The following is a 26,447-nucleotide window of genomic DNA, read 5'->3' as shown; positions in this document are numbered from 1 at the left end:
AGGGTACAGATGACATTATTAATCCACCATGGCTGCCTGTCTACTACTCTAGCAGATCTTTTTAGATCTTTCCAGGCTTGAGGCTTTTATCTCTACTGGACCCTGGTGCTGGGACTCCTCTTGTTGAACCAGTCAGCACAAAGTAGATGTGCCTCACATTGTGCAGCACCTCCAGCTGTTGGCTGATATGACGCTGATCAAGTTGTTACTTCACGGGCTCCTGAGAAGGACCTTTCAGGAAACGGTGAGCTCCTGCATTGCTTCAGTTGTAGGATGAGCAGACCTTAAGCTCTACCATTGACTGCACTGACTGGAATTCTCCTTTTGGTCACCTCAAAGGTTTTGCCATCTACAGGTGGCAGTGCAGATGACATTATAATCCATCATAGTTGTCCATCTACCACCCTACTGTAGAAGATGTTTCAGATCTTACCTTTTATACGCTGGTAAACCTGAAGCTCTAACCTGTACTGAAGCCTGGTGCTGGGGGTCCTCTTGTTGATCGAGTCAGTATAAAGTGTTGATGATCGTCACATGGTGCAGAACCTCCAGCTGTTGGCTGATATGACGCTGATGAAGTTGTTACTTCAGGGGCTCCTTAGCAGCACCTTTTAGGACACGGTGAGCTCCTGCATCGCTTCTGCTAACAGATGAGCAGACCTTCTGCTGTGCTGATTACTGCACTGTCTCCTGACATTCCTCTTGTTGGTCATCTCATGTCACACTATTGACAGTGTCTCTATCTACAGGTGACAGTGCAGATGACAGTTGTAAGCCCTCATGGCTGGTCGTCTACCACTCCAGTAGAATATTTAGATCTTTCTGTGCTTCTTCTACAGGTTTGCAGATTTACTTTTACTGGAGCCTTGTGCTGGGACTCCTCTTGTTGAACCAGTCAGTATAAAGTCTCGATAATCGTCACATCGTGCAGCGTCTCCAGCTATTGGCTGATATAACGCTGGTGAAGTCGGTACCTCAGGGGATCTTCTGAAGGACCTTTTAGGACACGGTGCGCTCCTGCATTGCTTCTGCTATCGGGTGAGCAGACCTTCAGCTCTACCAGTGACTGCACTCCTGACATTCCTCTTTTTGGTCACCTCATTTCACACTGTTGACACTGTCTCTATCTACAGATGACATTATTAATCCACCACGGCTGGCCTTCTACCATTTTAGCAGATTTCTTTTTTAGATCTCACCAGGTTCCTTTTGCGAGTTTGTTGTGGAGGCCCCTCCTGGGCCAGGGTTCCTCTTGTTGGACCATTCAGCACACGGCATTAAAAATCCTCATCTTGTACAGCATTTCAAAGTCTGATGAAGTCATCCCATCTTCAATTTCATTTTATCCTATCCAGATATTAATTATCTAGTGGGCTGTAAGTGTTGTAGGAAGCCCAGGGTGGGCTTACTGGTCATTTGACTTTGGAGCCCCTTTTGCTCCCCTCCCTGCCCTTGACCACAGCAGACAGACGTCTGTATGAGAAAGTGATTGTTGAGAACCTGCTGCTAGTGTAAAAGGCGAGGATTGGGGTTGGGGTCTCCATCTGCTGGCTTTTTGTGATATTTCCAGTGAACTCTCCACAGCTCTCCTTAAGATCAGAGATACTCTGTGGCCTAAAACACTTTGGGACCCGATTCTTCTCCCCTTAAGCCCCTCGGAGACTTCTGAGCATTAGTGGGAATAAAACCACCTGGAGCTCCATTTCAGACTTCAAAGTAAAAAGATGGCTGACGAGGAACGGGTGCCAGCCACAGGGGTCCGCTGTGGTGTGGAGGTGCAACAGCAGATATATCACATTCACACTTTCCCCCCCAAGAAGAATAAATGCTTTGTGCTGCCTACCTGACCCCACACGCTGCCATCCAGGTAGAGGGCTTCAAAGATCTCGTCCAGCAGCTTCTGGAATCGAGTGTCGCTGTACTCGAACCTCCGTCCGAATATCACCGAGCTGATTATGTTGGCGACGGCGTTGTTGAGCAGCAGGTGAGGATCGAAGGGCAGCCCTGAAAGTAAAGAAGATGAAGGGAAGAAGCAAAAGTAAACCACAGAGGAGACCAACAACAGTAGGTGAAGGTGAAGGTGGGGGGCCACCTTTGGGTTTGTGACCCTCAGCTGTCAAAATGTCAACTGCCATATCCATGGGCACTACTGCTATTGTTCAGCCAGGGACTGGAAACGTGGCAGGCCACTAGGACCAGGAGATGACAGTGTAGGACAGACTGGCACTACCCACTTTGCTTTGCATTGGTACACTTTTGTTTAAAGAGTGTCTGCCAGGTCCTCTTAACTTCAGGTGAAGTGTCCGTGTTCCTCATGGGGTGGTCTCTCTTTGGATTGCAGATTTTGGGTGTCATCTGATAGGACTGGCAAAGTGACACGCAGAGATGGATGTCTGCGTGATGCACCTTGTAAACATTTGGTCGGTGAACCAACGGCTGTAACTCAACAATTGGCACCTTTGATGGACAAAAACTCGTCACCCAAAAGGCAAAACACTAAACCACTAATGGCGAAAAATCCACTTCTCCCTTTTTAACCCATTGCTAGCTTTAGGTGTGCGTTCTCTTTATGTGCTCCATGGTCTCGGCCCGACCAGAACTTCTACCCAGCTGGACCCCTGTTACCTAGGATGTGGCCCCCGACAAAGGCTGGAGTGATCCCTTCTACTCTGAAGGGCAAACTGCTGGGAAGGTCATCTGTAATGGAGGATGACAAGAGGGCCACAAGTCCAAGCCTTGCTAAATTTAAAGAAGATTCACGAGAAAAACAGAGAGAAGAGCGTAGGTAACACCAAGCGTTCATCTAGCTAAAGATGGAGATGGCAGATCACCAACCCTTCAGCAGACCCTAACAAGGACCAGTGGGCGAGAAACCTTGGAAAAAGTGCAGTACTGCTTGGAGCCTAAGGATGGGACCAAAGAGGAAGAGGAGGAGGAGAAGAAGGAGAGGAAGAAGAACAAGAAGAGATCCTCAACAATGAAAAAGCAAGTGAGCTGAACATCCATCCTGACAATTAAAGGAATCAGGACAAAGCATCACCACCACAGCTGGGGCTCAACAAGAGCCAAACCATACGTGGTGTGGTGTAACTGAGCAGCTCCGGCTCTCGGTGTTTGAGTACTACTGACAGGGTCACAACGCCGCATCTCCAAGGTGACCTCGTGATGGTGTGAATTCTCCAAACAAACGCTTAAGTATACCTTAGCAAGCCCACTTTCAAAATGGTGAGGGTCTTCAAAATGATTGTCATGAATTTCTCAAAACGAGAGTGAGCTAACTTTATTAGTAGCAAAAGAATGGAGAAGCGTGAATTTAAAACCAAATTCTCCATATTTCAAAGGTCCCATGAAAATGTAATAAAGCCCAGCAAATGAGTTCATCACAGCAGTAAGGATGAAGAACCTCGGGGCTGGAGAGCCGTCAGGAGAGCGGAAGTCAAAAAACACTCCAGGCACGTGAAGCAGCTCCTGTTTAAAGGGTTTGAAATGAGGAAAAAGGAAGGAGCAGTCGAGAGGTGAGGTCAATAAACATTCGATCTTCACAGCCCAAAACACAAATCAAAAATTAAAGTTTAAAGACAAAAGCAGAAACCAAAAAATCTGTGAAACCAAACCAAACCAAACCAAAACAAAACAGGGGCTCCTCACCGGGTTCAGGCAGAGAGGACCCTGTTAGCTGGTGGACCCTCCAGGGTGAGGCTCACTTTTCACTTTCTCTCCCTTCATCATGTGACTGCAACTTAAATCAGTAGGAATGAGGTCATTAGCATAAGGTAGGAGGGGCTTGAAGGCATCAGCATTAATACTAGATTGGTATTTGGGGGCGGAGTTATCAGTAACGGGGCCTTGAAAGCATCAGCAAACCAGATGGGTGTTTCAGGGCGGAGTTATCAGTAGGAGGGGTTTGAAGGGACCAGCATGACTACCAGATGGGCATTTGGGGGGTGGGATTATCAATAGGATGGGCTTGAAAGTATCCACATGAATAAAAGATTAGCATTTAGGGTGGAGTTGTCAGTGGGAGGAGCATGGAAGCATTAGCATGAATACCAGATGGGCATTTGGGGGCGGAGTTATCAGGAGGAGGGTCTTGAAGGCATCAGTTAGGCAGGTAAACCAGGTGCCCCTCATTTCTTTGAGATCATCTCACCCTGTTATGCATTTGGCATTGTGAATTCTCATTTCTGTACACTTCTTGTGTTTATTTCCCTATATTCTACTTGTTTATAATTTCTATAATTATTTTTATTTATCTTTTCTGAGCTGCCATTTTAGGCGTTTGTAAATGGCAGTGACTATATTGCTCTTGGTGACGGTACTACTGTGTGATGGCATGAAAATGGTTATCACGTGACATCATCTCGGTGCCCACAAGTCGTCCTGAAGTATGAGATTTTGGATGTTGTGGGAAACGTTTAGACCCCTTGTTAATCGCTTGATGGCAATTGTTGTCCTTTTCCTTAAATCTCATTATGGTAGAAGCCACTCCATCCCACAAGGGAGTGCTCTTTCATATATGAAACCCCATGATGTTTTTCTAAGTCCACATGCCAACTGACAGCTGATCTTTAAATTGGTGGTTGCTGGCCCTGCACTGCAGTATGGTGGGCATCAGGCACCCCTGGAATCCTAGACTTCAGCAACACAGGACCACAGCTTAACCTTATCAGACATGAGATGCTCACCTTTCTTCTCCATGATGGCTTCTAGTAAACATCGGCTCTCCTCCTGGATGGTGGACTCCAAAGTCTTCTTCCCGACTCCAAAATTCCTGAACGTGGACATAGCAAACCTGCGCTGCTGCTTCCACATGTACCCGTTGCTCATGGACAGACCTGCATGCAATGGGCAGACGTGTCAGCAGATGAGCGCAGTTTGGTCTTCCCATCCCACAGCTCACCGACTCACCTTGGCCTCTGTTGATTCTTTCAAACACCGGTGTTAACGTCCGACCGGCGAAGATGTCTCCTTGGTTGACCAAGGCCTCCTTGACCATCTTGAACCCGTTGACGACCACGGCTTTGTCTCTCCCTAGGCGCAGGCTGAAGATATTTCCATAGCGCTCTGCCAACTGGACCAACGATAAAAGAGAGTGTGAGTCTGGGCAGAGATCATGGAGTCAAGGGGTACATATCACGCTAGAGCTCAACGGAGATGAGTTCAATGCCGCCATTTAGCAGCTGATTTCTGGACAATCAAAGCCCAGTTTTTCCTGTCAAATGTGAGCCTGGCAGAATGGGCATTAAAACGGATGAGGAGGCTGGCACCTTTCAAAAGACCTGAAAGTCCTGGTGGTGAGTGTGAAAGCATCACGTTTCAGGGGGCACGGTTTACTACTGAGCATTTCAAGCAGATGCCATTTTGTCACTTCCAACTTGTCCCTAACACTCATGTGACATCCTCTATGTGCACATTACAGTTAGGATGCCCCCCCCAAGCACTGAAAGCTCCATGAAGTTTCTCCAACCAAAAAATGTCATAAACGCTTAATCCTGTCTCGCTAATTTGTCTGTGGTCGGGGGTCTCTGTCTGGGGGTCAATGTCCGGGTCACGTACCCGACACCAAACCCCACTCTTAACCCCTTATTAGTTCATAAAGGAGGATGGACCAGCGGCGAGTCAGCAAGCAGGTTCAAATCATCTAAAAGTGCAAAGTGCATATTTATATAAGCCCACGGTGACAACTTAATAAATAATCCATAAATAAATATTCATAAAAAATGAAATGATAAATAAATCAAAGAGATGAAAAATGATAAATAGATGAAATCAGCTCAAACCCTTCAGTACCATCTCTGTGAATGTCCCCTCCAATGAAATGGACTTTGGCACCCAACGAGTACCATGAGTGCCGCTTCCTGCATCCTGGCGCGGTACCCTCAACAGCCACGCCCACTGCAGGTCTTCTCCCGGTGCGTCTCCTGCGTCTCCACTGATGCCCTGATGCCCTTCACCCTAAACTCATTCAATGCCAGGAACCTCCTACACTCTTGAGATCATTCGGACCGTCCTCGCCGTCTCCCTGTCTCCCAAATGGATATCCTCCGCCTTTCATTTGCCTGCTCTCTGTCACCTAAATGACGCAGGTGCCACCTCGATTAGCTCCTGGGGCAGATAATGAAAAGGGGCTAAGCTGATCTCTCAATTGCTTGTGCCTTTTGCCAGCCTATCCCCCCAGTCGGCTGCCCCATATTAGCCCATGATTTCAGTCGCATGGAGCCGGTCAATGCATGAGGTGATATAGGTGGCTGGCTAGGGACCCATCTTGTGAGGGGCGCCATTTATGAAAGTTAAGGGGTGTGCCCTCTGGACACCAAGGAGGATACAACTCAGCCCCCCAGCCCCAGGCATTGAACTCTGATGATACTGAGTGAGCTCTGTTACTCAGCACACTGCCCTGTTGGCTTTGGTTCTAGCGGGCAGCAGACAGCATGTAGCACTGCATGCCCTGCAATAAAGGGCACAGAGGGCAGCCTCACGGGTTACAAGCACATTAGACGACTTTCTTAAAGCTTGTTAAGAAAAGATAAAAACTGGAAGCTAACCTACAAGCTGTCCTCTGAGTATCTGGCTGTCCCCATCTCCTGACTTATGTACCACATACTGTATGTGGGTGTTGACTGAATTTAAGCCGAGTGCTCTGACCAACATAAATGAAATATGAGCATTTGGGGTGGAGCTATCAGTAGGAGGGGCATGGGAGCATCAGCCTGAATATCAGAAGGGCATTTAGGGGAGGGGTTATAAGGAGGAGGGGCTTAAAAGCAAGTCAAGTCAAGTTGGAGAGCATGCACTGGTATATCACGTTGCCGCACCCAATACACGATGAAACAACTCGGGATCCTGGTTGGCAACCCCCCAGGTAGACACACGGTCCAGTCCCACCCTCCGGAAATGACCCTCAATCTGCCACAGCCAGGTGTTACGTTGGCGACCGATCGGCCTGGTCCAGCCACTCGGGTCCCCAGCAATGAGGATCTTACGAGCTGATCACCCTCTGGGAAACGCGCCACATGGCTGTAGTGCCGTAACTGACGCTCCCTCACAATGCAGGTCACGTGCCTCATTCGGGACTCCATGAGCAACACAAAGTCAAACCAATGAGACCCGAGGATTTTCCGGAGAGACGTAACACCAAAGGAGTCCAGTCTTCATCTCAGATCACCGGATAGTGTCCATGTCTCACAACCATATAGCAAGACAGGAAGCAGCAGGACTCTACAGACTTGGATCTTCGTCCTTTGCAGATATCAGGAGCGCCACACACCCCTTACCAGTGACCTCGTGACCCCTCATGCTCTCCCAATCCATTTACTGACTTCACAGGAAGAGTCACCAGAGATATGAATGTCACTGCCAAGGTCCGTAAACCTTTTGACGAGGTCGACACTCTCTCTGCAGACAGACACACTGCTGATGGCCGTGCCCAAGAGGTCATTAAAGGCCTGGATCTTTGGTTTTTATCGGGACACTCGCAAGCCCAGACACTCAAGACTCCTCGCTCAGTCTCTTGAGAGCCCCGATCACAGCCTCCATTGACTCTGTGAAGATCACAGCATCGTCAGCAAAGTCAAGATCCGTGAATCTTTCTTCATCAACAGATGCCCCACAGCTCTGCCCATCACCCAGTCCATACAAACACTGAACAGAGTAGGAGCAGAACACACTGCTGACGAACCGCAGAATCAACTGGGACAAACACAGAGGTCCTGCCTCCACTCTGCACAGCACTCACAGTACCAGTGGACAGGCCAGCCATGATATCCAGCAACCTTGAAGGGAGCCCTCAGGATGTCCCACAGGGCAGCTCGATCAACTGAGTTGAACGCGTTGTGAAAATTGACAAAAGCTCCAAAGAAACTCTGCTGATATTCGTGTTTGTGCTCCATTAGAACCCTCAGTGCCAGGAAGTGGTCGATGGTCGACTTCTTAGGCATAAAACCAGACTGTTCTGGTCGCTGGTAGGTGAGCAAGTGATCACGGATCCTATTGAGGACGACCTTATCAAGGACCTTACCCGGCACCGAGGGCAGTGTTATCCCCCTGTAGTTGCTGCAATCCAGGCGATCACCGTTCCCTTTCCAGATAGGTACGACAAGTCCCGTTTTCCAGTCAGTTGGGATGATGCCAGTCTCCCAAATGGAAGTAAAGATTGCTTGCAATGCCAGGAGGACAGCCTTACCACCAGCCTGGAGAGGTTCACCCCGGATACCACAGATCCCTGCAGCCCCCCCAAAGCTGGTTCACCACCTGTGCCATCTCAGTGAGACTTAGGGGTTCACAGCTAATTGGAGGATCAGCCTCAAGAACCGTGGACCAGAGATATCCAACGTCCTAGATGGAGGATCAGCTTTGAACAACTGCTCAGAGTAGCCAGCCTAGCGGGTCACAACTGCAGTGTCATCCGTAAGGACCGTTCCATCAGTCGCCCTGACTGTGACTGTCCGAGGAACAGATTCAGATGTGCGTAATGCTAACATTAATTTTATTTTAATTTGTTTCATTTTTATTACTATTTAATTTAATATTGTTTCTTTGTATCAGTATACTGCTGCTGGATTATGTGAATTTCCCCTTGGGATTAATAAAGTATCTATCTATCTATCTATCTATCTATCTATCTATCTATCTATCTATCTATCTATCTATCTATTATATAGTGCCTTTCACGTCTATCTATCTATCTATCTATCTATCTATCTATTATATAGTGCCTTTCATATCTATCTATCTATCTATCTATCTATCTATCTATTATATAGTGCCTTTCACGTCTATCTATCTATCTATCTATCTATTATATAGTGCCTTTCACGTCTATCTATCTATCTATCTATTATATAGTGCCTTTCACATCTATCTATCTATCTATCTATCTATCTATCTATCTATCTATCTATCTATCTATTATATAGTGCCTTTCACGTCTATCTATCTATCTATCTATCTATCTATCTATCTATCTATCTATCTATCTGCTTCGAGTCCTCTGTAAGCAGGACGTTGGTCACTGGACCACAGATGGTGTGTCACCTGCTCACAGATTCCTCTAACAAACACCTCTTTGTCTTCCCTCAGAGCCCTCGCAGCCGTCCTTCTCAGTTCCTGGTACAGACCAGAGTTGCCATTGAGCCGTGCGCTGCGACTCCTCTCAATGATATCCAGGGTGCCCTGCAAGATGAAACACCTCCTTCTCGGAACACTGGTAACACCAACACAACCCTCAACAACCTTCAGGGTCTTGTCATGGAGGGTCTCCCACATCACATTAGGATCGGCAGTCGTACCCAAATCTGAAAGTTCTTTGCACAAACTGCGTGCAAACTCATTAGAAACAGCCTGGTCTTGGAATGTGGCCAAGTCCAGGCTCATTTTCCTAGTAGGTGGTGACCTTCTGGACCTCAGCTGGATCCTAAGAGCAGCAACAACAAGTCTGTGGTCAGAATTCACAAACTGGGCACTTATGTAGACCTTGGAGTTTTGCTAGAGCCTCCAGTGTCTGCCCATGAGGATGTGATCGATCTCCTTCACCGCACCACCAGTATTGAAGTACCAAGTCCAACGATGCGGTTCAGCATCAGCCTGAATATCAGATGGACATTTAGGGAGTGGGATTATCAATGGGGTGGGTTTGAAAGTATCAGCATGAATAAATGATTAGCATTTGAATTTAAAATAAGTGCTCTGGCCAGGCGCAGGTGTGTGGCTCCATTCAGTCAGTGCCCTCCTCATCACCCACCAACCCCACCACCCGGGGTACAAATGTCACATTTCTGTCTATTTTGTTCACTTGTAATATTAACAAGTCTTACATTTTTAGTTTCTATATTTCAGTGAATCTTCTTTTCTGTTCTGTGTGTTTTGTGGGCGGTCACCTAAGAGGCGGGGCCAGCTGCGCATCAACCCTGTAAAGGCCGAGGGGAACGCCCAGAGTCCCTTGCGGTTCATTGTGAATGCACTCGTGGTGTGGTGACTTATCCTGTGCCTATTGCTCTGTTTTGATTATTGGGTGACATTTTGCTCTGCCTTTTTGACTATTCCTTGACTTTCACTTTGGGACTTTGTTCCTGTTTGAAGTCACTGCCCTTCTGTGCTTGTTTTGTGCTCACAGAGTTGTGTCTTGATAGAGTCCGAGGTGACCCCGTTATCCTCCTTAATACTCATCATTAGGTAGACTTTCCCAGAATGCTTACAAACCCATACACGTATGCAGCTTAATAACTCAAGGTATTCACAGAAACTTGGTTTTTAAAATGCTTTGTAAATGTTACAATAAACGATCACGATAAAAAATTTAAGTAAATGAAGGTCACATTCAAAAAGAAGAATCATTGGTTCCATACATTTGCGAGTTCAAAATTTAGAGACGCTCTCAATTACAACAATAACCCTTTATACCCGTTAGAGAAGCTGGGTTATTGGTCTCTGAGGAACTCGGTTAACATACGCAGATTTCTCTGTGAGTGCCCTGATTTTGTGGCCACGTAAACCCTTAACTGGGTTACTGCTCAGGATCTGCGGTCTGCGTATGTCCGCTGCACTCCATTCACCTGTTTGGCGTGACACTCGCCTTTAGCAGTCACAGGCAGAAGCGTCCACAGGGTCAATTTCTTGAGGCTAAAGCTCAGGTCTTCACATTATTCCTTCATGTGGTTAAAATAACTGCGGTGGGTTGGTGTCCTGCCCGGGGTTTGTTTCCTGCCTTGTGCCCTGTGCTGGCTGGCATTGGCTCCAGCAGACCCCCGTGACCCTGTAGTTAGGATATAGCAGACTGGATAATGGATGGGTGGATGGATGGATAAAATTATTGTTAGAATATTTCAGAAATCACCAAACGTTTGTTAATGAGCTGAATGTTCAGTGCTAAGCTTGGCAGTACCATCTCATGGGCAGCATTGGGGGTCCTGCGTTCAAAGTAAATTTGTGTTATGTTGTCAAATTACCCTTCAAAGTACTGAGTAACCCAACACAATAATTCCTGCAGCACTGACTGTAATTCAAGAAGCACACGTTTCGGTATGCCAGCCTCTTGCAGGGCACAGCCAACCAGAAAAGAGTGAGCGGCCTGCAGTCCAGTAGCAGAAACCTGCACGTAAATAAAGGGTCAGCTTAGTTTTCATCCAGTCGTGTGCTATGGACACGTCGAGACTGTGTCACCGATCTGCTAACACGGCGGCCAGAGTTCACACCACGAGCCATCGGTGCCACAGGACCAGGATGTGCCCTCCAGCCCGAGGCCCTGGTCTGAGCAGCTCCGTCTGTAGCTGAGTGTTTGACTTCCTGACAGTCAGACCCCAGACAGTGAGGACTGGCAAAAATGAACTGAACTCGTCCACGCTGTTCACCAACATTGGCGTTTTACAAGGCTGTTCCCTCAGCCCACCTATTCACCTACGACTGTGTGGCAAAGCTTGAGGGCAACAGTGCCATGAGGTTCATGGACAACACCACTGTGACTGGCCTCGATGGTGACAATGACACCTACAGGAGGGAGCTAAAAGTCCTGACTGGATGGTGCCTGTGGTATAGCGGGTCTGTGGCTCCGAAAGAATCCATTGGCAGTGTCGGTCTCGGTGGGCGAATGAGGTAGCCAGATAGAGAGAGAGAGAGAGAGAGAGAGAGAAGGAGAACGAGAGAGAGTGAGAGAGAGGGAACGAGAGCAAGATAGCCAGCTAGAGAGAGAAAGAAAGATTGAGAGAGAAAGAGAGAGTGAGAGAGAGAGAGTGAGATAGCCAGCTGAGAGAGAGAGAAAATGAGAGCGAGAGAGAGAGAAAGAAAGAGAGAGAGAGAGAGAGAGAGAGAGAGAGAGAGAGAGAGAGCGAGAGTGAGATAGCCAGAGAGAAAGAAAGAAAGAGAGAGAGAGAGAGAGAGAGAGAGAGAGAGAGATAGAGCGAGAGAGAGAAAGAAAGAGAGAGAGAGAGAGAGAGAGAGAGAGAGAGAGAGAGAGCGAGAGAGAGAGAGCGAGAGTGAGATAGCCAGCTAGAGAGAGAAAGAAAGAGAGAGAGAGAGAGAGAGAGAGAGTGAGAGATAGAAAGATTGAGAGAGAGAGAGAGGAGAGAGAGAGTGAGAGAAAGAACGAGAGAGTGTGAGAGAGAGAGAAAATGAGATAGCCAGCTAGAGAGAGAAAGAAAGAGAAGAGAGGAGAGAGAGAGAGCGAAAGTGAGATAGCCAGCTAGAGAGAGAAAGAAAGAGAGAGAGAGAGAGTGAGAGAGAGAACGAGAGAGAGAGAGGGAGAGAACGAGATAGCCAGCTAGAGAGAGAGAGAGAGAGAGAGATTGAGAGAGAGTGAAGAGAGAGAGAGAGAGAGAGAACAAGAGCGAGATAGCCAGCTGGAGAGAGAGAGAATAGAGAGAGAGAGAGAGAGAAAGATTGAGGCAGTCGGCTAGAAAGAGAGAGTGAGAGAGAAAGAAAGAGAAGACGGCGATGTCAGAGGTCCTGCAATGGAGTGCTGTATCGGCGCTCCACAGACAGATCGTACACACTGATTGTGCTGAGTAGGTGCGATTGAGCTGGCGTCCCCTCCAGGTATCTGAGGAACGACTACGTGCGTGAGAAACATGATGAGAGGACAACCGACACCAAGCGGTCTGGCAGATGCCGACTGAGGCAGCCAACACGGGGAGTCTGGATTGAGTGGACCGCGGCTGCTGAAGTCTCCTCATCTGAACGAGTGATGGGTGACCAGGGGAAGACTTGGAAGGAGTTGGATTTGGCTCGTTTGACCCCGTGACTGATGGTTTTTATTCTCATTTTTAGCTTTATTTTAATTGCTTGAATTTTTTTTACTGTTTTTATGGATTATTTGTGGAACTATGGAGCACTGCACTTTCTTTAGGACATGAACTGTTTTGACTTTGCACCATCCCGTTGCTCGGAGTGTTTTGTTCTTTATCTGCCAGCTCATCTGGTTAAGTTATTGACGGTGTTGGGTTCAAGAGGCTCCCAAAACTGGAAAAGGGAACTTTGAGCTGGACCCGCACCTTCACAGTGCCAAATGACAACCTGTCCCTGAATGTCGCTAAAACCAAGGAGGTCATTGACATCAGAAAGACCAAAGGCAGACCTGCTCCACCTCACATTAACTGTCCAAATGGTCGCAACTTCAGGTCCCTGGGGGTCCAGATCACCGACTCCCTTTCATGGTCTGTCAACATCACCTGCATACCCAAAAAGGCTCAGCACAGGCTAATTTTTCCTTAAGGGGACTAAAGAGCTTTGGGGTGGGATCCATAACACTAGTGAAAGTATCCTGACTGGATGCATCGCAGTGTGGTTTGGTAATCTGACTTGCCAGGATCTCAAACTCCTCCAAGGGCCTGTCCACATACCTTCTAAAAATCATTGGGGCTGACCTTCCACTGACCTTCTACTCAACTAGATGTCTGAGGATCCATCACCTCAGATGACAGCCACCCAGCTCACCGCTGTCCTATCTCAGTTCCTCCCCTGTCTAGGGTTCAAATGCTCGTTTTGTGTCTTTGTTGTGCTTTTTTGATTTGTTTCCATGAGTTCCAATTTCTTTACGTGTTATGGATCTCTATCTAAGCCTGGCTTATATTCCAATTGCTTTGTGGGTGGTCCCCCAAGAGGCGGGGCCACCTGCCAGTCACCACCAAGAACTGCCCTATAAATCCAGAAGGCCTTCCACGGCTCCTGCTCGTTCTTTGACGGTCGGTGACTTTGTGTGTCTTCCGCTGTGCTTTCTGATTTTTCTGGGTTTTTCAGCCGTCTGTCTTTTGACTTCTCTATTAGAACCTGTATTGGAACTTTACCAGCAATTCCATTTTGCCTTGTGCTCCACAGAAGTTCATTGTTACTGGAGAACCATTTTTTTTGTAATGAATGAATCATTTATAAAGGGTCTACGCAGCCCTTTTTGTGTCTAGTCTGGGTTTTTTAACTGAATTTCCCCCTCTAGTGGGCTTTTGTTTGCAAGTGCATTGGAACTCCAAGTCTATGACAATCCCTTGTTTTCACTTCCGCCTTCTGTGAAGCATCACTGGCACCTCAGCAGTCGCTCCACCCACTTCAGGGACTGCTTCACGCCTCCCCTCGCCAGTCCATAATAATTCTTTACATTTATATAGCGCCTTTTCTCACTACTCAAAGTGCTACAGTGAGTGGAGAGCCACTTCAACCACCACTAGTGTGCAGCATCCACCTGGATGATGCGACGGCAGCCATTCTTGTGCCAGTACGCCCACCTCACATTAGATATTAGGTGGTGAAGAGTGAGAGTCGGCTAATTTGAAACGGGGGACGATTAAGGGGCCAGAACGACTAGGCAATGGTGGGCAATTTAGCTGGGACATTGGGATACAACCTGCTCTTTGTGAAGGATGTCCAGGGATCTTTTATGACCACAGAGAGTCAGTTTTCTGTCTCATCTGAAGGACGGCTCCATTTTTACATCACAGAGTCCCAGTCCGTGCGCTGGAACATTGAGATCCACAGGGAGACCCCAGAGTAAGCGCCCCCTACTGGCCTCACCAACACCTGGTGATAATGAACCTCTAGTAACCTGATCTAGATGTACCTGCCCTGCCCTGCCCTGTGTGCTGTACCCACCTGCTGGTTTATGTGTAATAGTACTGTACAATCTTATTTTAACTCTTATTTAATTAATCAACATTTTGGATTTTTGTATTCGTTTATCTTCTGGCACTCTTATTCAGAGGTGGGTAGTAACGAGTTACATTTACTTGAGTAACTTTTTAAAAGAATTGTACTTCTAACTTCTAATTGTACTTCTGAGAGTAGTTTTACTGCTCCATACTTTTTACTTTTACTTGAGTGCATTTGTGAAGAAGAAACGTTACTCTTACTCCGCCACATTGGACAACACTCGACTCGTTACTTTTTTCCATTAGATACTACGTTATATTTTTGCCAGAGAGAAGTCGCCAGTGGATCTACTGCATGACTGTTTCACCAATCAGACGTAGCAACAGTAATCACAAGACTCCGTTTCACCAATCAGACGTCGCCATGCAGTCACATGACCGCAAACACACACAGTGGCGGCATAGCGGCACAAACTCCTCACAGACAGCGGACAGGGAAAGAAAGAAAAATGAGAGCCAACTCCTGCTGAAGCGTAGCCATCACTTGAGTGAGTGAAGAACACGCAGGCGTTAAGCAAACAGACGCAGACAGTCGAGGTGAAGTGAGACCTCCTGGACGCGCACAGGGTGCCTTGTTCTGATGTGATTTTCTATCAGCTGTGCTATTTGGAGGGCGAGTGAGTCAGCAGATTTAGACTGTCAGCGTGCAGTCAGGAGATCTCGTCACTCTAAGTAGTCTGCACTGTTCAGACACACACGTTACCTACAGGGTGGTCCAGATCTAATTATGCCAATTTTGATTTCGCTGTAATTTATTACGTTTATTACTCAGAGCCTGTATCCAACTGAATGGAGGACAAGAGGGGCATTACGTGGAAAGTCAGTGAATTAATTCAAGGTAAGTCCGCTTTCGTTTATTGCAAGATATTTCAAACAATTCTTTTGTCTTGTATTGTTTTCCTGCGTTGCGTTAAAAGTTGCATAATTAGATCCGGACCACCCTGTACTGGAGGTATCGGCTTCAAAAGCGTTTGTGAAAAACGGAGATTTGGAACTTTGTGTTATTTGTGCATCTTTGTTTTGTAAAGATGTGATTTATTGTTACTTGTTTTTTATTTTGTTATTTGGAAATTGCAGAATTTGCACATTATTTTATATTTTTGTCTGTCTTATTACAACATTTCTAAAAAATAAATCATTTATTATGTTCAAACAGTTACTCAGTACTTGAGTAGTCTTTTCACCAAATACTTTATTACTCTTACTTGAGCCATTTTTTGGATGACTACTTTTTACTTCTACTCGAGTCATATTACAGTAGAACTTCGGGTCGTGAACGTCTCTGATCACGTACAAGTCGGTTTACGACCAAAAAGTTTGCCAAACTTTTGCATCTGTTCACGACCACACACTCGGTATACGAACAAGCCAGTCTCCCTGTCGGTTTGTGTGCGCCGATGATTTCCGCACATGCTCAATCTCTCCCTGTGCAGCGAGCGAGCAAGCGAGCGAGAGCGAGAGACACACACAGGTGTACGAGAGAGAGAGAGAGAGAGAGAGAGAGACACACACACACACACACACACAGAGGCACATAAGAGAGACACACACAGGTGTATGAGAGAGAGAGAGAGAGACAGGTGTACAAGAGAGAGACACACACAGGTGTATGAGAGAGAGACACACACCCGCGAGAGAGAGAGACACACACACACACACACACACACACACACACACAGACACACACAGAGGCACGTAAGAGAGACACACACACAGGCGTACGACAGAGACACACACACACACACAGAGGCGTGTAAGAGAGACACACACAGGTGTACGAGAGAGAGACAGAGAGAAGTGAGAGACACATAAGGTAGAGAAGGCACTTAAAGAATGCGCCGGGCTGGTTTTTGTCTTCACTTCTGTTTCCAGCGATCGCTTCGTAGTGTGCGTTGTTTCTATCTATCTATCTATCTATCTATCTATCTATCTATCTATCTATCTATCTATCTATCTATCTATCTATCTATCTATCTATCTATCTTGTTGCAATGTTACTTTTCTTGCTTGTTTATTAAATTACAGATTTTTCAAATGTTCATTTTTTTCCCTGTGCTGAAAACTCATTAATAAAAAGTGTTCACAGCGAGCGGGTCGTAAGGCTGTAGCGTGAACTCTTGCAATGTTCCTTTTCTCTGTTCAAGGTTTTCTCAGTGTTATTTCATGTTTTTAATTTTAGTTTACTATTACGCTGTGCATTCTATGGTCTAATTAAATATTTTGGTACTTAAAAACTTTAAAAAAAAAAATATTTACATACAGTACGTACGGTCTGGAATGGTTTAATTGTATTTACATACAATCCTATGGTGGAAATTACTTTGGTTTACGACCAAATCAGGTTACTACCAGAGTTTTGGACTGAATGACGGTCGTGAGCCGAGGTTCCACTGTGTTTTGAAGTAACGCTACTCTGACTTGAGTACAATTGTTGGCTACTCTACCCACCTCTGCTCTTATTTACTGTACGTATACGTTACTGCAGTTGTGCCCTGAGATTCTCACTCTGCTCTTGCAATGCATGTGACAATAAAGACCTCTAATCTCCAAGACGGGGTGGATGTCATTAACTTAACAGCACATGAAGGACTGACAGCATTTACTAAACCTGGGGTGTCGAACTCCCATCCTGGAGGGCCGCAGTGGCTGCAGGTTTTCATTCCAACCCTTTTCTTAATCAGTGACCAGTTTTCACTGCTAATTCACTCGTTTGTTTTAATAGCCCTGTTTTGGAGGATTCAGTCCTCTGAATTGATTTCTCTCCTCATTAAATGACAGCCAAATAGAAATGAGATGTGAAACGAGCCAACGGATGAACAGCTAAACTGGGATTTCAAACTCCAACCAATCTCTTAATGAGAAGCCCATTCTTGCTGTTAATTAAACCCGTTATTTAATTCCATGGCCCGTTGCTGCCCTCTTTCTGCCACAGCAGACGTTTCCAAAACTGTTGAATTTTCTATTTTTTCTAAGAACATCGTCAAGATGTTTGGGTGACCTCGGAGATCAACCTTACCGAGACCTTCACCTTTCTTTATTTTTAGATATTGTATGATGGGCACAGGTGAGCTGCTCATGTTTTGTGTTTCATTTTTGTTTGGCTGCTAATTAAAGGAAAAAAGAGACAACTAATGGACCTGAGTCAAATTAATTAAAACCAAGGCAAAAGACGTTAATTAGCAGCCAAAACTGGTCACTAATGAGGAAGAGGGTTAGAATGAAATCCTGCAGCCACTGCAGCCCTCCAGGACTGGAGTTCAACACCCGTGGACTAAACATAAGAAACTGGCCACTGAGCCTCTGCTTGCTTTTCTGATCCATGGCAGCCGATGGGGACGTTTCACTGTTTTGTTGTTTTGCTGTGCTGTTTATTGGCATTGAAGTCTTATGTTGAAGAAAATTCCTCCAAGCCGGTGTGCAGGAATGAGCAAAAGTTACCGGAAACATTTAGTTGTAGTTATTTGGGGGTCACAGCAGATACTGAAAGCAAAGGTTCACATACTTTTGCCACTCACAAATATGGAATATCATTTTCCTTAATAAATAAATGACCAAGTATAATATTTGTGTCTCATTTGTTTAACTGGTTTCTCTTTATCTCCTTTTAGGACTTGAGTGAAAATCTGATGATGTTTTAGGTCATCTTTATGCAGAAATCTAGAAAATTCTAAAGGGTTCACAAACTTTCAAGCACCACTGTCTATTCTTGACTCTTATAATTTAGGAGAAATAATATAAGTGACTCTTTTAACATAAGGCACACTGGGGGATCTAAAAAATCGACCATATCTGTCATTTGTTAGGTCATAAATGCAACATAAATCACAACACTTACAAAGTTAAAACTCCCAATCTCGCTGAATCACATGACGGGGTGCGGAGCCTATCGCTAATCGAGATAAGGCGTGGCGACAAACTGAGTCGCAATGATAGGACGCAGGATTCAGGATCCATGAAGAAACAACGCTAACCACTGCGCCACCTTCAATGCGCTGCCATCTTGTCCTTTAACCCGGGCACGATCAGGCCTCCATCCTCTTTTCGTACCCCAGAACTCACCTTACACATGTAGATGTGCGGCTTTAGAGGGTCGATGTTGAAAATGTTGCCGACAAAAGGGAGACTCCAGGGACCCGGTGGGAAATTTTTGGGCGCTCTGTTCTTGATGTAGTCTGCAGCCAATAAGAAGACCAGGAGGAAAATAAAAAGGCTTGTTGCATCCAGCCATTGGCTGAAGAAAGTGGGCAGGGCATTGAGAATCCCCATTGCAGGCGCTGCTTGCACCCGTGTCTGTCTTCAGATTGTCGAGCCTAAAAGTAAAAAGATGGCTTTTATTTGGCTGATTGTGATGTGGACTTTCATCTGAAAAGATAACCAAAGCCCACCCATGCAGTTTATAAAATCATCCTTTAACAGAGAGATTAATCATTAATGCCGCCCACATGATGGAATCGAGTAGAATGGAGCGGCCGCATTAACGAGAGGAGGACAACAAAGCAAATCCGGTTTGGGGAATGCTGAGCTTTGTGACAAAAGAGCGCCTCCTAAAAACAATCCCCTGACCTCATCTTTACACTACAAGGAGTGAAAAGCAGTCACTCAGACCTTAGTGTATATAGTGACCGTCACATCAAGTTCATCCATCCAAGCCATTCTCCAAATCCGCATACAGAAAGCAGAGTCGCTGGGGCAGCAGATGGCAGGGACAAGCCCAGGGCAGGACGAACACACACAGACAGGCACACAAACTCACATCAGGGGACAACTTAACGTCGCCAACCCTCCTAACCGCCGATGTCTTTGGACTGAGGAATGAGACCGGAGCACCCGGAGAAAGCCACATAGGGAGTGCCTGGGATGCAGGGAGAGCTACCACTGCGCCACCGTGCCACCAAAATCCACAGCTGGCTCCAGCATTTCTGCCACCTAAGGCGAGGTTATAAATAGCTCCTCCCCAACTCCTTTGCTTTGAATTGTCACTGAAGAGAGGAGTGGCGACAGTGACGTTCGGAGAGCGTGGATACTAAACAGCGCGTTTACAATTTGAGAACGTCGAGGAGGGCAGTTGATTACTTATAGCGACGTCTTTTTACAAGACTGCCTTAGAAAAATCCGCTCTTAAAGGGGTTCCACTTCCGAAAAGAAACAGGGATTGTGCTGTATTAGCGGCTTTTATTTATGTGTTGCATTTGAGATTTTTCTGTAAGTAATATTTTCTGCCTTGCGCCCTGTGTTGGCTGGGATTGGCTCTAGCGGACCCCGTGACCCTGTATTAGGCTACAGCGGGTTGGGTAATGACTGACTGACTAAATAATAACTATAGATACATAACTTAAAGTTTGGAGGTATAGGTCGTTATTTAAACCTTCAGACAATTATGTACCTTACAATGATGGTGACAGTCTAGTTTTTAATCAAAACAGCTCGGTAACATGCACGTCATTTAAATTATTTAAATAAATTGACAAACTTAATTATAAAATTCAATGAGACTGAAATATAACAATAATTTTTAAATAGAGATATTTATCCACAATTCATATTTATTGTATTCTTCATGCATGCAAATAAGGCAATATAACTATCCAATCAGTGCACAGCCTCACAGAGTTTTTCCAGTCAGAGGCGGACTCTGGAGACCACCGTTAGTGCGTTAAGAGCGAATGTCATAGATGGTGGTGAACAACGGAGAACGGTATGTGCCAAGTTGTAACACAAATCTGAATCTAAATCCGTTTGAGAGAGGACCATATTTGGAATTTAAAAAGTCTTTGTGTGCAGGAGCTGCGCTCCTGTGGTTATTGTTATTATTATTATAATTATTATTATTTCTGTCGTTGTCCGTGTTATTGTTGAATTGTGTAGATCGTCAGAGATTAAGACCAGACGTTGGCAGTAGGTGAAAATAATACAAAACATAGCAATTGAGCAGTTGGTCTGTATTTTTTAAAAATGCCGCCCCTCAAGTGTTGCCGCCTCGTTCGTTTAAGCTGAAGAGCCAGCCCTGTCCATATCAAATTAAAATCAAATTAGAGAAACTTTTTATTGCATATCTCACCAACACGCCGTACATTGACACTCTCATAAAATATCAATATATTATATAGCGCCTTTCAACCAGCCCGTGCGTTACAGCTGGGAAGAAGACACTGTCAATATATCAACGCTTTCTAACGGACCTCCTCGCCTCCTTAGTTAAGGATTTGCGAACGCTTTTTGCTTAACTTGTGCCATTTGAATTCGACGCAGGCAAGCCGTTCATCCAGCCAGTTCCCACCGACGTCGCGACGAATTGCAATGCCGCAGGAAGGTGGATGGTGAAAGCCCAGCAGCGGTCAACTGGTGTTGCTGCCATCTCTTAATGTGCGCATATTGGAAGAGAGTGGCGGCATGACGCATGCGCACTAAATCTGCCATCGCGCGCCGCCGAATCGATTTGTTTGTGCAAATGCCAAGATTCCCTGAAAAGAGAAGAAAGGAGTCACTGGGATGGCACTGAATGACGCTCTTTCTACGGTGGCTAACGTGCTGTTCTAAATGTTTCAAGCATAAGACGAATGAGGATTTTTTTTAAAAATCGGGTCATTAACTAAAATTAGGCAAGAAATACGCGACTGTACCGTGAAATACGAGATGTGTGTTAAGCGTATAAAGCAAAAAAAAAAAAACAAAACACCGCGGTGGGTGTGGGGCACACGGGCATGCACAACAAAGCACTGAAAGGGGCCAACCTAAAAACTTGCCCAATATGGAGCTCCCTCGGTAGTTGTTCAACACTACTAGATTAGATTTGTTTGTGTCCACGTCATCCCTACTGATCAAACACGGCACGTGTGAGTCAATCCTACTCTGCATGCAACTTGCCAGGAATTAGGAGTTCTCTGCCCCCCTACTACCACTGGATGCGTAAATTCTGAATTAAACAATGGCTATTTCTGGTGCAACATCAGGCTTCTCCATGGCTGCTCCAGACACTGAACCTTCTAATGTCACTCTGGGTCCTGGGACTGGAGGTGGAAGTGATGAAGGTCTGAAAGTTAGAAACAGAAGAGGCACTGATGTCCAGTGCCGTTAAACACCAATCATTTTTTTTCTTATTAGGTGTCTTTGTCTGCCTTTTTCTAGAATGCGTGTATACCATTCTTCTCTTATTAAATTTAGCTGCGATCTTTGCTGATCATTTGTAGAATGAGTGTCTCCAATAAACTGCATTAGGCTGACAAACTTAACAAGGCAAGTTTTAAAGTATAACATTTCCCAGTGGAGGGCGGCACAGTGGCGCAGTGGGTAGCGCTGCTGCCTCGAACATGCATGGAGTTTGCATGTTCTCCCCGTGTCTGTGTGGGCTGCCTCCCACAGACATGCAGGTTAGGCGACTGGCGATCCTAAATTGTCCCTAGTGTGTGTACGCGCCTTGCCCGGGGTTTGTTTCCTACCTTGCGACCTGTGTTGGCTGGGACTGGCTCCAGCAGACCCCCGTGTCCCTGTAGTTAGGATATAGCAGGATGGATTATTATTATTATTATTTTCCGTTTGTGCCCTTTGTTACTTTTCCTTTTGTTAATTATTTGGTTTATTTCCTATACTTCTTTTGTGGGTGGTTCACAAAGAGGCGGGGCCAACTGCCCATCACCAGAAGGGTCTGCCCTCAGCACCACATAGAAGGTAGGAACCCACAGTCCCTTGCCATCCATCCATGCATCCATTCTCTTCCGCTTATCCGAGGTCGGGTCGCGGGGCAGCAGCTTAAGCAGAGAGGCCCAGACTTCCCTCTCCCGGCCACTTCTTCCAGCTCTTCGGGAGAATCCCAAAGGCGTTCCCAGGCCAGCCGGGAGACATAGTCCCTCCAGCGTGTCCTGGGTCTTCCCCGGGCCTCCTCCCGGTTGGGCGTGCCCGAACACCTCACCAGGGGGCGTCCAGGAGGCATCCTGATCAGATGCCCGAGCCACCTCATCTGACTCCTCTCGATGCGGAGGAGCAGTGGCTCTACTCTGAGCTTCTCACCCTATCTTTAAGGGAAAGCCCAGACACCCTGCGGAGGAAACTCATTTCAGCCGCTTGTATTGCGATCTCGTTCTTTGGTCACTACCCATAGCTCATGACCATAGGTGAGGGTAGGAGGTAGATCGACTGGTAAATTGAGAGCTTTGCCTTACGGCTCAGCTCCTTTTTCACCACGACAGACCGATGCAGAGCCCTCATCACTGATGCCGCACCGATCCGCCTGTCGATCTCACGCTCCATTCTTCCCTCACTCGTGAACAAGACCCCAAGATACTTGAACTCCTCCACGTGGGGCAGGATCTCTCCCCAACCCTGAGAGGGCACTCCACCCTTTTCGGCTGAGGACCATGCTCTCGGATTTGGAGGTGCTGATTCTCATCCCAGCCGCTTCACACTCAGCTGCGAACCGATCCAGAGAGCTGAAGATCACGGCCTGATGAAGCAAACAGGACAACATCATCTGCAAAAGCAGTGACCCAATCCTGAGTCCACCAAACGGACCCCTTCAACACCCTGGCCTTGCCTAGAAATTCTGTCCATAAAAGTTATGAACAGAATCGGTGACAAAGGGCAGCCCTGGCGGAGTCCAACTCCCACTGGAAGCGGGCTCGACTTACTGCGGCAATGCGGACCAAGCTCTGACACGGTTGTACAGAGACCGAACAGCTCTTATCAGGGTGTCCGGTACCCCATACTCCCGGAGCACCCCCCACAGAATTCCCCGAGGGACACGGTCGAATGCCTTTTCCAAGTCCACAAAACACATGTAGACCGGTCGGGCAAACTCCCATGCACCCTCCAGGACTCTGCTAAGGGTGAAGAGCTGGTCCACTGTTCGCGACCAGGACTAAAACCACACTGTTCCTCCTGAATCCGAGGTTGACTACCCGACGGACCCTCCTCTCCAGAACCCACGAATAGACTTTTCCAGGGAGGCTGAGGAGTGTGATCCCTCTATAGTTGGAACACACCCTCCGGTCCCCTTTTAAAGAGGGGACCACCACCCCGGTCTGCCAATCCAGAGGCACTGTCCCGATGTCCATGCGATGTTGCAGAGGCGTGTCAACCAAGACAGTCCTACAACATCCAGAGCCTTAAGGAACTCGGGCGTATCTCATCCACCCCGGGCCCTGCCACCAAGGAGTTTTTGACCACCTCGGTGACTTCAGTCCCAGAGATGGGAGAGCCCACCTCAGAGTCCCCAGGCTCTGCTTCCTCATTGGAAGGCATGTTAGTGGGATTGAGGAGGTCTTGAAGTACTCCTCCCACCGACCCTAACGTCGAAGTGAGGTCAGCAGCACCATCCCCACCATATATGGTGTTGACACTGCACTGCTTCCCCTCCTGAGGCGCGGACGGTGGACCAGAATCTCCTCGAAGCCGTCCAAAGTCGTTCTCCATGGCCTCTCCAAACTCCTCCCATGCCCGAGTTTTGCCTCAGCAACAACGAAGCAGCGTTCGCTTGGCCTGCGGTACCTATCAGCTGCCTCCAGAGACCCACAGGACAAAAAGTCCTATAGGACTCCTTCTTCAGCTTGACGGCATCCCTCACCGCCGGTGTCCACCAACGGGTTGGGGATTGCCGCCACGACAGGCACCGACCACCTTGCGGCCACAGCTCCGGTCAGCCGCCTCAACAATAGAGGCACGGAACATGGCCCATTGGACTCAATGTCCCCACCTCCCTCGGGGCGTGGTTGAAGTTCTGCGGAGGTGGGAGTTGAAGCTACTTCTGACAGGGGACTCTGCCAGCCGTTCCCAGCAGACCCTCACAACACGTTTGGGCCTACCAGGTCTGACGGCATCTTCCCCCACCATCGAAGCCAACTCACCACCAGGTGGTGATCAGTTGACAGCTCCGCCCCTCTCTTCACCCGAGTGTCCAAGACATATGGCCGCAAGTCCACGACACGACCACAAAGTCGATCATCGACCTGAGGCCTAGGGTGTCCTGGTGCCAAGTGCACATATGAACACCCTTATGCTTGAACATGGTGTTCGTTATGGACAATCCGTGGCGAGCACAGAAGTCCAATAACAAAACACCGCCGGGTTCAGATCGGGGCCATTCCTCCCAATCACGCCCTTCCAGGTCTCACTGTCATTGCCCGTGAGCATTGAAGTCTCCCAGCAAAACGAGGGAATCCCCAGAAGGTATGCCCTCTAGCAACCCTCCAGAGACTCCAAAAGGGTGGATACTCCAAACTGCTGTTGGCGATACGCACAAACAACAGTCAGGACCCTTCCCCCCACCCGAAGGCGGAGGGAGGCCACCCTCTCGTCCACCGGGGTAAACCCCAATGCACAGGCTCCAAGTCGGGGGGCAATAAGTATGCCCACACCTGCTCGGCGCCTCTCACCGGGGGCAACTCCAGAGTGGTAGAGAGTCCAGCCCCTCTCAAGGAGATTGGTTCCAGAGTCCAAGCTGTGCGTCGAGGTGAGTCCGACTATATCTAGCCGAACCTCTCGACCTCGCGCACTAGCTCAGGCTCCTTCCCCTTCAGAGAGGTGACATTCCACGTCCCAAGAGCCAGTTTCTGTAGCCGAGGATCAGACCGCCAAGGTCCCCCCCGCCACCACCCAACTCACACTGCACCCAACCTCCTTGGCCCCTCCCATAGGTGGTGAGCCCATGGGGAGGAGGACCCATGTTACCTCTTTGGGCTGTGCCCGGCCGAGCCCCATGGGTGCAGGCCCGGCCACCAGGGCGCCATCGAGCCCCACCTCCAGGCCTGGCTCCAGAGGGGGGCCCCGGTGACCAGCGTCCGGGCAAGGGAAAACGTCGTCCAAGTTTTATTTTCATTGGAGGTTTATTGAACCCTCTTTGTCTCATCCCTCACCTAGGACCAGTTTGCCTTGGGTGGCCCTACCAGGGGCATAAAGCCCCGGACAACATAGCTCCTAGGATCATTGGGACACGCAAACCCCTCCACCACGATAAGGTGATGGTTCAAGGAGGAGACAGTCCCTTGCAGTTCATCTGAATGCACTTGGGATTTGATGAGTGTTACTTGTCATTTTATGGGATATTTGACTTGAGAAAATCTTTTAATCCTCCATGTAGCTCCCTTGGCTGTATTACTGCACATAATCAAGGTTGTCATTCCCCTCTTTGTCCAAAATGTTGCTTTTATGGGTCAGAGCTATACTGTAAATACACGCACGTTTCCCCATCAAGTGTTGTGTTGTGTGTTTTCTATCCCGATATTTGAGCAGAAAGTAGTGCACACACTTTTTTTTTTTTTTGCTTACCTAGACTTTACAAATGAGACCCCAGGTGTGCCAAGCTTATCATGTCAGACTCATAGAGCCTGAAATTCCTGACGCAACTAAGTGCCGAGTAAAGGGTTTGTAGTACTAGGGTGTTGTACAGTGTTAGCCATTATGGATATAATGAGAAGACTAGCAAATGACACGTTTTAATGGCTAACTAAAAGATTACAATTTTGCAAGCTTTTGAGTGAACTCGGGACAATACTTCAGGCAATGAATTGATTACTTGTCTGAAGGAGGGGCCTCGATAGCCTTGTTATTGTCATCTGTTCAGTTAGCCAATAAAAGTTGTCATTTTGCTTGACTTCTTATTGAGTAAAGGGTCTAAATTCCTGCGTCAATGCGATGTTTCAGTCAGTCATTTTCAATCCCAGCCAACACAGGGCGCAAGGCAGGAGCAAATCTCGGGCAGGGCGCCAGCCCACCGCAGGACACGCACGCACACAGCACAATTTAGGATCGCCAATGCACCTAACCTGCAAGTCTTTGGACTGTGGGAGGAAACCCACGCAGACACAGGGGAGAACAAGGGAAGCGAACCCAGGT

At 47.4% G+C, this 26,447-nt stretch overlaps 1 protein-coding gene across 1 annotated transcript in view; it reads right to left on the bottom strand.

The window, feature by feature from the left end:
- The window catches only part of LOC120514266 (cytochrome P450 2J2-like), a 33,559-nt gene that overhangs the window by 6,572 nt on the left and 540 nt on the right, over positions 1 to 26,447 (bottom strand). The window contains exons 2-5 of the mRNA XM_039734556.1: positions 18,684 to 18,934; positions 4,909 to 5,071; positions 4,686 to 4,835; positions 1,844 to 2,004 (exon numbers count right to left, since the gene is read on the bottom strand). Of these exons, the coding sequence (XP_039590490.1) occupies positions 1,844 to 2,004; positions 4,686 to 4,835; positions 4,909 to 5,071; positions 18,684 to 18,890 (681 nt within the window). The 5' untranslated portion in view covers positions 18,891 to 18,934. The remainder of the gene's footprint in view (positions 1 to 1,843; positions 2,005 to 4,685; positions 4,836 to 4,908; positions 5,072 to 18,683; positions 18,935 to 26,447) is intronic.

Source organism: Polypterus senegalus, chromosome 14 (assembly GCF_016835505.1).
Source record: "Polypterus senegalus isolate Bchr_013 chromosome 14, ASM1683550v1, whole genome shotgun sequence".
Classification (NCBI taxonomy): Eukaryota; Metazoa; Chordata; class Cladistia; order Polypteriformes; family Polypteridae; genus Polypterus; species Polypterus senegalus.
The sequence above is the reverse complement of the archived record's forward strand: the minus strand, read 5'-3'. Positions and strand labels throughout refer to the sequence as shown.